This window comes from Hippoglossus hippoglossus, chromosome 17, assembly GCF_009819705.1.
Source record: "Hippoglossus hippoglossus isolate fHipHip1 chromosome 17, fHipHip1.pri, whole genome shotgun sequence".
Classification (NCBI taxonomy): domain Eukaryota; kingdom Metazoa; phylum Chordata; class Actinopteri; order Pleuronectiformes; family Pleuronectidae; genus Hippoglossus; species Hippoglossus hippoglossus.
In genome coordinates, this window is record NC_047167.1 from 6057776 (window position 1) to 6076642 (window position 18867).

The 18867-nt window shown below is 43.1% G+C and overlaps 1 protein-coding gene across 3 annotated transcripts in view; it reads right to left on the reverse strand.

Annotated features, from left to right (window-relative positions):
• LOC117778903 overlaps nucleotides 1-18867 on the reverse strand; it is a 148586-nt gene that overhangs the window by 35917 nt on the left and 93802 nt on the right. For all 3 annotated transcript variants that reach the window (XM_034614794.1, XM_034614795.1, XM_034614796.1), the window contains exon 6: nucleotides 1937-2118. In XM_034614794.1, coding sequence (XP_034470685.1) covers nucleotides 1937-2118 — 182 coding nt within the window. The remainder of the gene's footprint in view (nucleotides 1-1936; nucleotides 2119-18867) is intronic.

Here is an 18867-nt window from a genome sequence, read left to right on the forward strand (position 1 = left end):
GCCTCTGCAACTCCCCTCCTCCGTCTAAATGTCTCTCTCTGGTTCCTTCATACTGTAACTCCCTCGTTATGCTGCACTGTCTGCTGTCACTGCCTCTCAGGACCTCATTTTAACACTCTCCCATCTACTCTCTTCTCCTTCATCCCTACTCTTTCCCCTCTTCCTCACCTTCAATTTCTTTCCTCTTGCATCTCTTACTGTATCCCTGCTGCTCTTCAAAGAAACTCATACCAGGCTTGGAAATCCTGCTCAACACACACACACCCACACACACACACACACACACACACACAGAGAGACACACCACCTCCAGGTGCGGATTGTTTTTAACGAATCCTACCAACCCGAGGATGAGAACTGACACAGTGATGAATTCACACACACATACATACACACACTGCATGCAACCCACCACTATGTATGGCTACACTGACGAGAACACCCATAACACTCTTATGAATACAAATAGCAATATGTTTTGACAGATTTTTGTGCAAATTGTCCCGACTCTCTGGAAAAAATGAATCTCGAAAATGGCAACATTTCAGAAACTCCTGGAATATTTTTGCTTTTCACAGGATTTTTTTCCACAGGATTCTTTCCAATTTTAAGTTATTTCAAAAGAGACATATTGTGCAAATTTTCAGGGTTCATCATTTTGATTTGTGTTATTTCTTAAAAAATGTATCACCTTCCTCAAACTTTCCAATGCTGCAGCTCCTGTTTCCAGCCACTGTCTGATTGCCCAGTCTACTCTGATTGGCCAGTAGCCGTTATAAAGCCTGCATCAATGATGGAGCAAATACCAGAGAAGAACTCTATAGTCCAATGAATATCGCACGAGGCAGACGCCTGTAAATTATGGTAATGTGGTGCAGTGATGCTAAATTTACAGTCCATTTACATGCCTCCCAAACGTGGCCCTTCTCCTCATTAAGCCTCCATTACATGTGAGTGCATGTGAGGCCTGAGACAGACATGTATGTAGTTCAACAAGTCACGCCAGTAATGAGCAGGTGTCAGCGCTCGTCGCCCCCACGTTGCAACACACAAGAACGTGGTTATTCAGGGTGACAGGCCACTTAGGGAATTGCCGTTTGAAATTGAATTCATGTAGTATTACACTAAAGGGAACTATTAACCAGCTGAACTCTGAATGGAATGGCGGAGCCTCATTGATCTTTCAGTGCATGCAAGTGCACTGCATGGGAAATCTTTACTGAAAGGCAGCAGCAAAAACAGCTCAACTGTGGTCACATTTCTTTCTTTTTGGTGCAAATTAGACTCAACTCAGCCACCGCAAACATTTGCATGTGGATGTGTCATGCTTTGACTGAGTTGTGAATGGATGTTTCATTCTGTTGGCTGTAAACAGATGGAAAAAGATGATAAAAAAGAAAGAAGGAGGCTGGTTTACGGCGGGTGAATCAAGCAGGAAATTCAGTTGTCGGAAACCGATAAAAACACTCTCATCTGATTTGAGTCAGACAAGGAAGAACGATAAGATTAGTACAGATCATGTGTATTAAAACTCTCAGAGGAAAGGCTGCGGAGAGATGAGTCATGTAAAGTCTTATACGTTTCCAGGTTTATTCTAGTTTAATGGGCTGAAGCAACATTAGATCTGCTTTGACTCATCGAAAACAAAACCCCTTTCAAAAACATCTGCCCACATTACCCATGTCATCTCCTCCCCCCTCATCATCTGTTCTCTCCATCCTCTCTGCCCTGCCCTTCTCCCCTTCACCCAAACACACCAGCACCTTTCTATTTATGCTCTATCACCCCTCCCTCCCTCCCCCTGTCTGTCTTCCTCTCCTTCTCTGCCATTATCTCTCATGACATCCAAATGACCCTGTCCTCATCTTCCTCCTCCTCTTCCCGCCCCTCCTTCCCACTCCGCCAATCCCTCCGCCTCTGTCATCCCTCCCTTTACCTTGTTGAGCATGATGACAGCCTCTTGGTTCACTCCGGTGATGTTGAACGTGTCCCCGGTCTCCCCCTCCAGGATGGTATACTCCAGCTTGGCATTCTCGCCGAGGTCGGCATCAGTGGCTGATATACGGCCTATCTCAGCGCCAGGGATGGCGAGCTCAGAAACGGAGAAGGACCACATACCTGGGAGAGACAAACGACAGCACACGTTAGGGAAGAAGCCTTCATGATTCATTGTGCCAATAGTTGTCAAGTTAAACATTTAATTTTGCCTTTTGAACAGTTTTTAAATAGCCGTTCCCCACTGGGGCAGAGCCAATATTTACAATAATTCATTCAGATAAGGAGCCTTTAATTTAACAGAACTGAGAGGATGAAGGAGAGAGAGAGATTAAAGACGAGAAAGCTTGTGTGTGAGTGCACAGCTATTAAAAGTAAGGTAAGATAGGGCCAGAAAAACCTGTCGTTACAAGTAACTCAACTGAAAGCAAAGATTAGAGTATGAGAAGCTGTTTCTTCTTCCTTAAAATATTTGAACTTGATGATGTGAGCTACCTACTCATCACAAACATCAACATTTTTTTTTTAAGTCCCTGCAGGCGTCCATCCCTATAGTATGAATCCAGATAACACACCCTTTCATGTGTGCTGCCATCATGTTTAAACATGTTGCTTTTACTTTTATTCCCGCCGCCATTAAAGAGGCACATTATGAATCGTTTTTGCTGGCTTTGCAGTTTGTACTATAGGAACATATTGTGCATTTCTCTTATGATTCACCTGATGATGAAAAGTACCACACGCAACATGGTGCAACAGCAAACTCCACACAAACACACACACATATCCACCAACGAGTTTATTTTTTCCCAACACAAACACACACACACACACACACAGAGCGGCCACCGGCAGCCCTGACAAGACTAAGTATGATAGGAAAGATAGAAATTGAGTGAGGGAAAAGGTAAGATATCACAGCTCACACACACACACACACACACACACACACACACACACACACACACACACACACACACACACACACACACACACACACACACACACACACACACACACACACACACACACACACACACACACACACACACACACACGCAAACAGACAGCCTCATTCAAACAGAGCTGTTATCTGCTAGGCTAAAGCTACAGGAATCAGATAGACCTGTAAATGTGAGGGAGAACAACATCGAACAAGCACATTGGGCTGACAGAATAAAAGATAGCCAGCACTTCAACCAGACAGTATCTGAGCCAGCACACAGTCAGATGAATTTTGTAAATCTGACAACATCACAGCGAGACAAAATGTGAGGTTATTTCTCTTTGCGGATCCGTTATAACAGTTCACACATCAAAGTGGCACTGGCAACCAAAGTTATCAGTCATGGTGTTTGATTGTCGTCTTTTTTAGTCTGCTGATATCTGTATCTGATATCTGTAGCGAGAGGCTTCCCCAGGACTAAATACTAATTTTCATGAAAACACACAGGGGCTCCTCTCTCCAACAAATCTTCTAACCTATAAATAACGAAACTGTTTTGTTGTCACCGCTTTAAAACATTTCCAATTGCTCAGTTTATTCTGGCACTGCGATTGGCAAGACATGATTTCGCCAGTGGCTTATAAACGACCAACCCCATAGCTAGGTTTCAGTTGAGTTTAAGCAGGAAACATAATTATTTTATTATTATGCTCAAAGGTTATTTAATTTGGGTTACTATTTGAAAAGGTTTACATTGTCTAATGTTCAGAAAACACATCCCTTTTCTCAAACTGTCCATTGCTGCAGCCCAGTCCGCTCTGATGGTGGCCCCCTGCAATGTCATCGGTCAATTGCTTCCAGTCTAGACCTTATCTGCCGCTCCCGCTTTATCTGGCCTGGTGCTAGACTAGCTGCAAGGCATTAGAACCTGCACTTTTATTTGAAATTCATCAGCTTCACCTATTGACCAGTGAAATTAGTTATTTTATGTTGTTTAGCTTCGAAAAGGGAGAATGCGAACAAGAAAAGCTGCAGGGAATCATGACACCAAAGCATCTGAGAAGCGGCGTGTGGATGTATTTTGGGTTGTACACCGTAGAACTTTAACAAGCACAAATCTATTGATATATTCAAACTAATCACCAGTCATATCAAATCAGTTGATTTACTTGATTTCGAGAAAAAGTGATGGCCCTACTAGGCGTGCATTTCAGGAAATTCATGAAGAGTGTTCTGTGGGTGAGAGGAGATCTCTTTATTGTATACTTTTTACCTTTGTAACCTTTTACCTACACAAAAAACCTATAAAACACTAGAGGATAACAGAAAATACAGAAAAAGCATAATCCGTCTCTTTTAAAACCAGTGGTTAGGATTTTGGAAATACTGATTTCATGAGTTCAAGTCACCCGATTCTAACCCTCCACCCCTCCAGACACCAAAAACAGACTTAAAAATATTCCACCCTGTTTGAGAAACACTGAACTGTTCTTTATATATACAGAGTCTAATACTAAAACTGGCAGAGCAAATCTACCATGAGCGAGTTTAAATCTAAAGAGTAAACACCCACAGGCTGTTGAACCCCCCCCCCAAAATTTGACAGAAATAATACAAATACTTCTCAGTGGTAGAGTGGCTAAATCCCTGATTATACTTCTATAGGAAGTCAGGGAATGATGGGTTATGTATTATTAGAAGAAGGGATTCAAACAGGGTTGTCCAGACTAATCAGATGCTGACAAAAATACTCACCCTGGCTTCTGCCATAGAACTGGATTTTATGCTTGATGCATAAAGGGGTAAACATAGTACTAACCATGTTTTACAACTATTCTGTTTTCTTCCTGTTATTGACGTTGTCTATACAGGACGAGGACACTTTCCTGCAGGCGCTAACTGTTGAAGAAATCTTCCTCATAATGAAGATATCCATCTGGGCGATGAGCTATTTCGTGGTGTTTCAAAGAGACCATGAACAAAAGAGGGAAATATAATGTTCCCCACATTAGTAAAAAATAACTCATTTATAATTTCTCTCTAAGCTGGCAAACAGAAGTTATCCACTGATGAGACAACATGTTATTGCTGTGGTAATAATTGCAAGGACAACTCTAAAAACAGAACAGCCAAGATGGATTTGAAGGGATTAGAACAAAATTCTTTCTTGATCAACATGAAACCACAGTGAATCAGATACTTCTACATATTTTTCAACAAACAGACTTTTATAGTTAAATGATTTTACCGGCTATGATCTCCTCATTTACACAATTTAGTGTTTGTTAATTGCTGTGCTATTGAGGAATTATCTCCTGTAAAATACTCCACTAATCTAACTATCTGATTATTTGTGTGTTAGTGCTCTCCTTCTGTGGCTGCTGGAATAGCGGCGGAGATTTCTGCTTGATGATTAAAGTGTAACTTCACCCCTAGAGAAGCTTTCAGACATGCACTGAACTCCTGATAGTCTCCGGACATTCTCCGAAACGGCAGTATGTGACATGAAGAGAAACGCATCTTTTCAGATTCCCACTCACTAGCCTTTGGTGTTGGCGGCCCGACTTTGATTAAAGGCAGTTAACTTTGATATATATATATATATATATATATATATATATATCATGACATGAAGACATCCCTTATGGTTAACTCTATACGAAAGCATGACCCCTGCAAGGTCCAAGACGGTTTGAAACACTAGGTGGGGTTATGAGCCATGTTCAACCCTTACATGTAGATTTGAATTTGGTATGAATGTGATATTAAAAGCAGCATTAGTGTATTTCAGTACAGAATAGTCATAAAATGTACAAACATTTAAGAGTGCAGTACCTCATTAATATAGATAACATTATAGGGTTCAAATGACACAATGTCACCAGTGATATTAAAATGAAATAAGTTTTCCATCGTTAAATAAGTTGTTAGCTGCTAGCTTGCACCACACCATTACAAGCAGTAACAATCACAGCACTCAGCTCACTGCTGGCCTCATGACTCTAAAGGGCCATGAATTAGCTCCAGTACCATATGCTGCTCTCCGTGCTGCTCTTTACCCACTTCCTTTTTTTCTTACTTTACTTCATTTACCTCCTGGTGAACAACTGCCTCCTCCAGCAGTTTACTCAAGGTGCTCCATCAAGGAATGTTTCCTAGTGCATAATGTGTAATATAATGACTGGTTTCACCTTATATACTAAATTAAAAAAGTGATTGAAGGTCACTTAAAGGTAAAACAGTATCAGTGCCACCTCTAAAACGTACTTACGAATAGTGTGATATAAAATGAACTCTCAGATCGCTGTTATTCATAAAGAGGAATGCATTTCTCTTTGTTCATCACTCTCTTCCGACCAGAATGAATGTTGTTATTGCTCATTACTCACGACCCCCTCCTAATCACACAACGTTGAATTTGCACACATTTTTACATTAGAAACGTAAATAAGATTCTTTGAGTTATAACAAACACCGAACGGTATTCTTCATCCTGATGAACCCAATGACGAGCAAATGATTTCAAGCTTGAAGGCAACTTTTCATGCAAGTCTGACTTATAGAAATTACATTTTCATAATAGATGCAACAGCAAATACGAGAGAAACACAGTGGTGCTCAGGTTACATTTTATCATAATCATCCCAAAACCATTCCAAAATGCTACGCATAGAAAATTGCTACAACTTAAACACAGGGTTTAGTGGTTGAGGATTAAGGCTGGTTAAGCCCAAGTGACGTAGGACACATATGGGGAGGCTGTGTGGGGGTGGGGGGTATAGGGGGACATTCACGAACCAGAATGTCACTGGTTCAGTCCCTGGCTCCTCATTCCACATGCCAAAGTGTCTTTGGGCAACTTACTGAACCCAAATTTACCTTGACGGCAATGCTAGTCCGGGGCAATACTAGAACACCTGAAAACGCATATCACATGACCATTCATGTAAGCTTGATATGTGCGAACGAGGAACTACAATGGTGAAAAAGAGACCAGGGATTCACTTCTTCGAACGATCACGAGGTGAAACTGTTACTGACACTAAGTGTTCACCGTGTTTTGCATTCAATGCTTGTAGTAGTGTTACAACTAGTAAAAACAATCAGGAAGTGAATGCTGGTGGCTGAGCCAACATCGTCCGTTTTTGCCCATCCATGCTACAGTTTCCAAACTCCAGTAATGGCGCTCAAAAACTCTGGAGTAGTGTTGACTCCAGGCGTAAACGTAGCAACAGTGACGTGTTTTAAACTAAAACATTGTAGTGTGGATGTAACCTTTGACTGAAGACAGTACTGTCAACTTGTACAAGGATTTTATTTAAATGTGCATTGTGTACTGCATGTATGCATGTTGCCATTACTAGATCTTGGATATATTCTGTAATAGATCAGTAGATCTAAGTAATTAAACAGTTTATAAATGTATAGTAAAATGTTTGGCTGAGGCTCGAGAGAATCAATGGTTTGATCCCTGGCTTCTCCAGTTGGCATGCCCAAGTTTCCTTGGGCAAGATGTGACTTGTTGTGTTGGGAAATGCTCAAGCCTGCAATCTTAGAGTCTAATAAAAATATATTTTTTGCAAAATATTTACTGAAAAGATGTTTCTTTTTTTCTCCTACAATATCCACTCCTGCAATACAATATCTCCTTGTGGCAAATATAAGCATGATAAAATATTTATGCTTAGGTTCAGGCATCCACATCACATGGTTGAGGTTAGAGTACGATCATCGACTTGGTTAAATATTTAAGAGTCAACAATGATTAGAAGCACAAGACAAGACAAGTTCACAATATTAACATTGAACCATAAATATAATCTTTCCCTATCCTTGACCACGGTGCTGATGTTTCCTAAATCAAACCACTCTCAAGACTCAAGAGTGTGAACCCTGGTCTCTGGCATCACAGTCCTGCACAACTTTGTTATAAATGTATAAATGTAGCAAATACATACAGTATGCCTCAACTTTAACGTAACTGGCAGAACAAATATGTACATATTTCCTAAGAGACAGGGTTGTTTCATGTTTATCTTTCTAAATTTGCTTAGAAGGTATTAGAAGGGAGCAAATTATTATCTGGCAGTGGCAGATGTAGGAATGTTATAAATCAGGGGCCATAAAGGGGCCATCATTTACAGAGGGGCAAATTATGTGTCCAATATCCACACACACAACTACTGATTTAGTAATGTGCACATTTAAGTCATTCCTTGTTTACTGTAAGCTCTATAGCTTTGATCAAAGCCACACATCATTGAAAGATGTTTAAATGATTCCGTTTTAAGTACGTTGTGTAAAAAAAGCTTGGAATTTTTTTTTTAACAAATAGACATTTCGTTGGTATTGATAGTAAGTGCCTAGTTTATTTAAAACAAAAAAAGACTACTGACACGACAGGGGTACTTCAGGGGCTAATCAGATTTCAGCTGGGGCCAGTGCCCCCCTTGGCCCTGCCCCTGGATCCACCCCTGGTATCTGTAAATAGAATCAAGAGTGGATGTTTTTGGAATATTCAATCATAATCTGATTTTACTCCAACAGCAATGATAGTAAAGTACATTGAAAATAATGTCCACATACTTTTGGCCGATTTTGCTCCTTAGTTCCAATGAAGGAAAGTCTTTGTGTAATAACAACGTGAACTATAGAGTGCTTCCAACTTATTGGTTAGGTGAGGGCCATTTCCTGTTTTAACAGGTCCCGAGAGTGTAAAGTAATGGATTTCCCACTTTGGTGAAGAAGAACTCGACGGATCTGCACAGAGTCATGACCTCAACCCCTTCCAACACCTTGGGGACGAATAAGAGCACAGACTGTGAGCCAGGGGTGTTATCAAAAACCATCAGTGTCTGACCTCACTGATGCTCTTGTACCTGAATGAAAATCCCTGCGGATCAGGTGGAACGCATACATAGAAAAGTGCAGGGTGTTATAGCAGCGTAATAACACCCATGGTTAAGACATTTGGGTGTAATGTCTGGATGTCTCCATTGGTAATTTGTTGTAACACCTGCTGTAAGAATACATAATTGGGCTGATATAACGTGATAAAACTATGTTGTGTGTCATATAACAACTCTCGAAGTAAATATATTCTGCTGCTGACAGAGTATACCAACGCCCACGTGGTACCGCAGGGGTCTGCCCGCTGAAAAGGACACCGTGTGCCAATGAATCAATGCTAAATGCCAGTTTATGTGACTACCATGCCGACCATCTGGGACTGACATCGCAGCAGAAGGCTGAGACGAAGGCAACTCGAACATAAACAGGCCTGTTGCTAATGAGACAGCAAATTAGGAAAGTTATTTACAAGTCAGAGACTGTGGTTTCTATCGATCTGTGCTATTGTGCGGTGACGCAGGACAACGCACACCTACACTGCCGCAGCAGCTCCCTGACATGGGCTCTCTCTCACACACACACACACACACACACACACACACACACACACACACACACACACACACACACACACACACACACACACACACACACACACACACACACACACACACAGAGGTAGAGTGAAATGCTCCAGCCTCTCCCTCTCTAATACACTCTTGTCACACACAGGAAGCGCTCACGAGGACAGTGACAAAGGGGGTGTGATGCTGGCAGTGTAGACTAGAACTAGTCATTATCAGCTTTCTGCTCACTCAGGAGAGCAGCTGGCAACACAAGTCATACATCTTTTCCACCTGTGATGGACTGGTGGGGGAAATAAAAAGAGGAGGATCCAGCACGGAGGAGGGGAGGTGATGGGGGGGAAGAGGCTGTGGTGAAAAGGTGAGTGGCAGGGAGAGATCCCCGGCTCGTTCAGCACATAGAGAAGCTTGAAAAGCAGCACGGGTCCCTGATAAAAATCACACATCGGACAAAAATAGAGAGCGGCTGGGATCTGTCCTCTGCCTTTGTTCGCACAGGTAAAGCCATTAGAGCAGGCTGTGAGGAAACAGCATGGGCGCACTGGTTCAATGCTTCATGTCTCACTAATATAGGTGCTCCCCACTGGGCTGGCCATAATTGTGCCAGGGAGAGAAGATGGAAAGCCCTCCTGAGCTGTATTTGGGCGATACTTCACAGACAAGAAAGACCCTCTTCATGTCTTTTTCACTTCATCCATATCAGCCTGTTCTGATTCCCCATGACAAATAAGTTCAGTAACAATTGGTCAGGGACTATTGTGATCAGATGAATGGGGCCATGTTGGCAGGGGGGATTAGTTGGAAATGAAGTGAAAGGACGGGTGGTGGGAGTTAATTAGGAAGGGTGTACTTTAACGCAGGTTTAAAAGTGCAGAAAAAGTATTACGATGACAGAACTGCTGGATGGAGAGGGGGAGGAGGACTGGGACTGATCTAGGAGGCGGTGACTGTGAACAGACTACATCCACACTACTAATACTACTTTCAACTTTGCTATGGATACTCCTCTCGTCCACACAACCTGGAGTTTTAGAGCCGCTAAAGCAGAGAAGTTTGGAAATGCCGTCCTGTTTTATTCTGAAAGCTTGCGTGCTATGTTTTAGTCTAGATTTGCAGATACAAAGACGTTAAGTAAAAAACAACCGCCATTAGCTTTGGCTACCAGTGTAGAACGCAAAATCAATTACAAGAGTTGCTGACCCTGTTGTCTTTGCAAACAGCTGTTATGCTGTTAAATTCAGCATTTTACTTGAATTTTATTGGCTTTCATGTCTAGAAACAAGCTATTATTCGAGCATTCCTGTTTACACCGGCAGGTGCTTGCCCAGTGTTCATGAGCAGTCACTTGATATGCGTTATGAGATGTGTTAGTGTGGATGGGGATTAAAACTCACTACAACATTTTAGTTTGAAAACAGTTTTGCATCCACAGTGGATGTAGCCATAAATGTGAGCTGAAAGATGCAACACAAGAGGGACAGAGAAGGTGCAAAGACAGAAGTGCAGAGGGTGAAGAACCAGCAGAGAATCACTTTTTGAACATAAGTGTGGACCGGGGCCTGTGTTGTAAAATCACTCAGAGAGGAGAGGAGGAGAGGATTGAGTGGGGGGGAAAGGAGCATGTGACACATCCTATCTGATGAAGCAGAGGCGGTGAGTTCCTTGTGATGCTGGTGGTGTTGGAAGGCATAGAGTTAGGGGAGTCATTAAAAAAATGTCTAGCTGGCTAAAGCGCACTGGTTTTGAAAATAGCCTGAATAAAATTTGCATCCGTTTAGGGGAGTCCATCACACAGGCACTCGCACTCGAGAGGGCTTAACGGAAAGGTCCGGAGAGACAGGAAGGGAGGATCAAGGCGTGGAGAGCGTGATCACGAGTGTCAGAGACAGAGAGGGGGAGTGATAGCTGAGGCTGCGACGGGGAGAGGAATGCAGAGCTGCTGTTGTAGGCAAAAAATCTTTATTCTTCCCAAGACACAACAGGGTTAAATTAAACTCCAGGCGGCAAGAGTGGAAGTGAGAGTGACACCTTGTGTCTCAGCACTAATGGGGTTAACAATTAAACAGTGTAGATCTTTTCCTTCTCCGGCTCCGGGCCACGCAGCATAAAACAACGCATGTTACTGTTTAACTTGCCTTGTGCAGAGAGAGGTCGGCCATTAGCCATTACTGAGCTCTGCTTTAATGCCATATGAAGTAGGAGGAAAAGGTGGGGTGTGCCTGAGTGTATGTGTGTGCGTGCATCCATTAGTCCATTAGTGTATGAATGCCTCTGCTTGCATACTGGCGTGGGCGCACCAAGGTGCCTAAGTGGAAACAGTGCTAAACAATGTCGACTCCTCGACCACGTGTCAATCCTGAATCAGGGCAGGATAAAGTAAAGCTCATGTATCTATGAGTAACTAATGTCATGGAGCTTTATGCAGCGGCAAAGTCTCAAATTATATTCCTTTTAAATGAAATTCAGCTGTAAGGTTATAAATGCCATTTTCAGACATGAACTCCAGAGAATGTCTGCACAATTGGGTCTGGATCTTTCAAGTAAGCGCTGGTGCAGCAGGCGGAGGAAGGATGTAACGTATAAATCCTGCAGCGGCGGAGATCACGTGTCCTTGTTTACAGCACATTGACACCAGCGTCAGCTCTTATCACCCAAACATATCTCATCAGTTTTGTCTGTCTTCTACGTGTATGACTCTGCTCTTTCATCCAGAGATATTTGTATTCTTTTTTGTTTTTTACATCTGCCGCGTGCTAGAATCACCCACTCGCTAGTGGTGAATCCTGCGGAGGATCTCCTGCTGTGTTCACACAACAGCTCCTTCAGACATTCTCTAGAGTTTTTATTAAGGGGCTAGTCAGAAAAACTCTGAACACTGTGACATTTGCGTTCTCACATACAGCCCTTCAGAGTGTCTGGAGATTATCTGGAGTCCAGTGCATGTCAGAAAGCAGCTTAAAATACCATGACAAGGGCTGGTGGGCTGGATGGCTGACTGGTATGACTAAGGGAAGGGAAAGGAGAGTTTACAGCTGGCTAAAAACCAGCTAGACTCGCATCTTGACATCCGTGCACCTGCGAGAATTGCGAGAGAGAAATGCACGACGAGAGGTCAAGGGAAGGACAGGAAATGGGAGAACGAAGAAGGGCTGAGTGTGACAACAGAAAAGAGAGGGGAGGGAAGAAGAGAGAGAGAGATGTGAATGAGAGCAATGTCTCCAGCAGTGATTTTACTGTCTAGTGAAGCAGAAAGCATTGAACTTTAGATGAAATATTAATACAGAGCAAGAGAAACAGAGGGAAAGGGAAAATAAAAGGATAGAAAGCGCGCTGGTATTAGCCACCTCCATTTTAATTACTTTCTCCCTTCATTTCATTTCCTCCATCTCTGATTTGCGCTCCGGAGACGTAAAACTTAATTAGGGAATAACAATTATTGGAAATTATTGCCTATTACCTAATTGTTTAGGTTATCACCACAATCATTATTTCTCTTTTGCAACTACAACAGAGCATTAGAGCCAGAGGAAATTAGTCAAAGTCTTTTAGGGAATCAAATGCTCAATTTTACCCACAAAATGTGCTGGTGCGGAGCGGGGAAAATCCGGAGGTTGGCTTTAATTAACACAAGGTGTTGTTCCAGCCTGAAGGCAGGCGGCAGACATCAGGACATGGATTCACTGAGATGAGAAAACGCTTCTTGTTGAGAGGGAGAATGAAAAAAAAAATCCCATCAATTTGCGACAACACAGTGAGTTTCGAAAGAAGAAGCTGGAACGAGAAGAACCGAAAAAAGAATCCAACAAGAACTAAATGAGATGTTTTCTCAGGCTTGTTTGTACAAGATGATTTACAGTGATTGCAAACATTATGTGATTGTGGTGGAAAAGTTGATCAAATGCTTTTACTCGCAGCCCAAAAAGTGAGATTAAATATGTTTTAAACTTTGAGAAGTTTTGTCCAATTAAAGCTAGGTAAGTAATCCTCGAAAAAGTTAGCAAGAGCAGGCTACTCTTTGAAAAAGTGCCACCAATGCATCTCACCCTCTTTTAACAGGGCTCTTGTCAAAGCTACCCCCCAAAACACATGAACGCGCACTGACTGACAACTGATACCAGGCGACTTTTCCGTGACTCGATTGCTATCTTCTGGCTATCATCTCTGCTTCAGCGTGTGTGTCTCCTCGGCGTGTTCCATTTGCATTCGTGATGTGGCTTTAACATTCGAGTTGTGGCTTTTGCAGTTGTCTTGTGGGGTTTGCATTTGCGTGAGACATCTCGCCATCGTACTATCAGGACGTGAAGAAGAGGATTTCAACCAATAAGATAAAAAGCTTTTTACCAACCCTACCTTTAACAATTATTTGTATTATTTAAGAAGAGAAGAATAGAGAAGAGAGGAGAAGAGAAGAGAAACAGTAACTACAGTACATTGCAGTAGCTGTGATTGGTCTTCAGACAAATTAGACAGAACTAGCAGATAACTGGTTATTGCACAACACTATATTGCAACTGTTGTGACTTTACAAAGCTTAAAATAACAGCTGATAAAGGTGGCAGATGTTGATAAATATATCATTTGCATTATGAATATATTTAAGCAGTTTATCTGTAACAGATTACTTCTGTAAACTAGTTTTAGAGTGTTTTATGCAAATCAGTGTACTTTGCATTCATGCGCTGTGACAAAATGAGCCTGGTGAGAGTTGAACCCATAATTGCAAGTGCAGCAGTTGCAATGTACTAAACCACACGGGAGACTTTGTACAGTGTTGGAAAAACAATGACAGTGCAGGTGCACAGCTTCGACAGTGTTGTCGGAGAAAACAAAAAAAACGCTATTTACAGAAAAATTATGGATGGACATAATTACTCGAAACCAAGTAGATGTTTTCCTTTCGGTACGATAATGAATCATTGGGAGATGTGACAACAGTTTGTTTCTAAACGTTGAGCACGGGCCCTATCTCCATCCAGTCTCTACTCTCCTATCCCTTCTTTCCTTTTCTGGTTCTCAGTGCAAATCATGAAAAGATTCCACATCTTACAACGAGCAGCTCCTGCTTATCTGTGACCCTCAGATTCCTCTTAGGTCCATCTTGGCATCTGCACATCTGCATCCCCCTAAAAATTTACCTCACATCCCGCTCAGCTCGCAAAATGATCATGTGTTTATCCAATATAGAAAGGTATTTTTATGATTTATAAGAGCGATGAAAGTTTTCGGAGGAGCACTCAGTTTGGCCTTGCAAGCCTTTATGTATAAGGTATGAGAGTACAGGGCTGAGGCAATTCATTTCGCACCCCTGCAGCAGAGTAGTATACCCACCGCCGCCTCTCTGACAGAGACTGTATAGTAGATGGAGCTACTTAGAATATCTGGAGTGAGATGACATGCTGGCCCGTTTCCAGTTGTGTCTGAGAGGCAAAGGAGGAGAGGGTCAAGAGTGTGGTGGAGGCAGGAGGGGACAGAAAAGACCTCAGGAGCCTGTTCAGTCGGCTGAGCAGGGATCCTCAAAGGGGGTTAGGTGGGGATGTTCATGCTCATCCAAGTGCACATCAGTGTAGTTCCTCAGTGGCAGGGTATAAGGGATTTTTAAAAGACTCTCACAAAGTGTTTGTGTTTCTGTCTAAGTTCTTTCCAAGCATCCATTTTGATGGGCTGGAGATTTGCACTCGTGGGTACCAACACGAGAGGCAGGCTAACTGAAAGAAGACACACAGCGATGTGCGACAGCCAGCGATGGCCCACCACACCCCGCTGAGGATGTGCCGCTCACAGTCCAGCGACTCCATTCATCAAGCTCGACAGAGAGAAAGAGAGCGCGAGAGAGGAGAGGGAGAAGAAAGGAGAAGTAAACAGAGGCTGAGAGGTGTAAGGGAACGTTGCAAGACAACAGTGAGAGGGATTGAGTGCTCGGGCACGACAGCGGCTGAAGGTAGGTGGGCACAAAGCAGAGAGGAAGCGAGGAAGGAGTGATGGAAGGAAAGGAGAGAAAGGTTTCGACACTCCTGGGGAGGTTCCCATTAACATGGAAATCACTTCTTCTTCCTTGGTGCTCCATGGCTCACTGATGGCTTGGCAAAGAAGAGAAAGGCTTTAGCTCCTATTATTCTGCGTGAGGGGGCAGACTGCCAGGCGAGATGAAAAAGTAACGTGAGAGAATAAAAAATTGTCAAGACAGACTCTTTTGCAGCCACTCTCCCTGCCTTTCCTGTATGTTCCCTAAAAGCAAAGGGCCCAGGCAACGCCGGAGAGAGCGTGATGGATTCACCTAATTTCCACAGAGGCCCGAGCTTATACCAGGAAAAGAAAAAGAAACAGGGAGAGAAAATGGCCCCGTTTGGGCAATTTAATGAAGTTTTAAATTTCCCTGTTTTTCTCCCTCTGTGATGGTGGGGGAAAGTTTTGAGAGTGAAAATTCTCAGAGTGTAGAAAATTTAAGACCCTCTTGGGCTTCCGTAAGGCTGGATTGCCCACATGTAGGTCTATTGAAAACCCGGTGTTGTATAGGGTGATTACTGCACAATGAATCTCTCCTCGGAGGATCTTTTGGCTGCACAGGATTGTGGAAGAAAAGCTCGTCAGGGGAAGCGCTGGCCGCGGATTCCTCCAGGAGCAGCCAATTTGATGTAGCGCTAACCTCCGAGTAAAGCCTCATTTGTTTGTGCATGTGTATGTGCAGGGGAACAAGGGGGAGCCAGCGAGGAGGACAAAGCGCCACTACCCACGAGGCTGACTGACCCTGCTACTTCAACACTCGTGCACCCGCTGGACATAATACACACCAACACACACACAATAATACAGTTAGTGGGCTGCAGCAGCATTCATACCCACGCAGGATAAGGAACCAAGCAGAGCTCTGTACTGTGCCACTATTGACTCCAGGGCAAAGGCACTGATGTAGCAGGCCTAATTGTGCGTTGTGATATGAGGGAGCCATTTCAGGAAATACTTTTCATGCCTCAGCGCTATCTCCTGCTCCTGCACTAGCTGCAGATACAGATTTTTTATATGTACTGTACATGATACAGTATGTTGATGTGCAAGGAACTTCTCCAGGGATGTTTTTAAACCTATAGAATCTGCCAGAGCTGTCAATAATAAGCCAGATACCAGCCCTTAACTCGTCCTCTTTCATGTTATGTGCACATGCACAGAATTACACCTGCATACATAAACATACATACATCTGTCTGCATCAGGGCAATGAAACACAACACTGAAAACCTGCTCCGTTCCATTTCCCAGCAATCCCTTCAGCTCTGTGTGAGATGAAGTGATTTTCAGCGAGCCTGATTATCACTGTCACCATAAAGCCATTAGCCTTACTCCTCTGCTTTCTTTCTGTTTCCCCCCATCTCTATCCCCTCCATCCTGTTGTCTCCCTCCTCCCTCCTTCACGCTTTAGTGCGCTTGCCCCCGGGACTCGCTTTCATGCATTCTAAAGAGTGCCGGCTTCACGTCTCTATATCGTGCCAGTCCAAACAATGGGAGACCTCGGCACGTGGGTGGCGATCGTTGGACAGGACGACGGGACGTGGGCGGCCGCACTGGCCCGGATTGGCCCCATGCACGTGTCCCTCTACTCTGATGAGCCCATTACTAGTCTGCAAATGGACATTAGTCATGCCATTTAACTAAATTCATTATCGATGCCCTATTGAAGAGGACACAAGCCATTTTCAATATGCACTGGATTTTATTGGATGTGATGCGGCTGCTAAAGAGGAAGTGACAGAAAATGATGTTAGCTGATCCCAGCGCTGGTGGCTGTTCTGGCGATGATGGCTATTTTGTTACACATATAGACTCTCTGTGGTATGTAATCGGCCATTATTATATAGAAAGAACTGTGAGAACACAAAGCAGGCAACTTACTCCTCATGTTCCATTAACATCATTTTCTGCATGAAAATTGCATAACAAATGATTCATTATTAAAGAACAGTATGAAGCAACTGATTAACCCCAGGAATGGAAATTATTCCTTGGCAGCAAACACAAACGTTCATTAACAATGGTTCCAGTATTTTGTAGTCGGACTGTGAAAGTGGATGGTTTGACAAGTGGGATTTCTCAGCACAGACACTTTCTGCCACACTGACTAAAAATGATTGTCCGCCGAGGCCGTTTTAAAACAGGAACAGATGGGGGAGAGTGCGATAAGGGACACGAGGGTACCGGGTGTGTGAAGAGTACACACTGAGCGAGTGGGAGTCAGGAGTGTGTGTCCATGTGTGTGTGTTGGCTCCACGTCTACTGATCGTGCAAGTGTGCAGAAAAAGACAAATAAACACACAGGTGAATTCCAACAGATGAAGAAGAAGCTCACGCCACAAATGAAAACACACACACACACACACACACAAGGTTATTCCAATCTGTGAGTACTCTTTCAGCTCACCCACTCATCCCTCTTTGTTGAGTGCACTCCTCTTTTCTTTTCCTCACTAAAGGACATAATACCTCGATTATCCCGCCTGAGTTTCATTTGCTCCTCCGCTCCCCTTTCTTGTACATTTGTCTCCCTGTCCCCTCTCTGTGGTTTCCTCCACACTTTCTTCATCTCCTCTTCTCACCCACTCCCTCTTTGCTTATTCCCCTTTGTCTTACTCCCCTGACAACTTTATCACACCTTTCCTTGCAACGCCATCTTTTTCTTTTCTTAAGCACAGCACAGCACACACAGGAAGATGCTCATTCCCTTGTCCACACCTCCTCTTTCTCTGTCTCTATCTCCTCCCATACACTCTCTCTGTTACAGTTGCTCTCCGGGGAAATGAATTAGTAATATTTATGATGAAGTCCTCTCCCAACTACCCCCTCTATCTCTTCCCCCCTCTCTCTATGTCTCATCTCCCTGGTGCATAAAATGACACTGGTCTTATCAGAGCTACCTATGTAGTCATCTGTCAGCCCATCTATCTTTACATCCATCAAACCACTGGGAGAGCGATGGCTCCCTCAACTTTTTTATGTGGCACCATTGGCAAGCCAAGGTTGTTTGGAATCCACATAAAAACGGGAAGTGGCACCTGCGTCTCCATCTGCGAACATGTCACCGAGCTGAGTTGTAGCAATTCAAACGGCAAACAAACAAGAAAGTTTCCAAATAGCACAAGTTACGAGCCTCTGGATACAAGGCAATACCTTTGTTTCATTTTGCTAGGGTAAATAAGACGTGAAAAGAGAATGTCCTGCGTAAAGGTGGATGCCATGATTGTTGCTTTTAATGATATTTCAATACCAATAAAGAATCACATCTCACGAAGGGAAGTACCATTAAAAAGTGAAAGTATATTGTAGAACTGACTCACTAATGACAAGAAATAATTCTGAAGTAGCACCGGCGTGTATCAAAGAAGCATCGTTCTTATCATTCGAATTTACATCAATTATTCACAAAAAAGAAACAGGAGACAAAACAGAGATTGTTATGAGCATTTCGTCTTAACACTCCAGAAATGTCTGTCTGTCTGTCTGGCA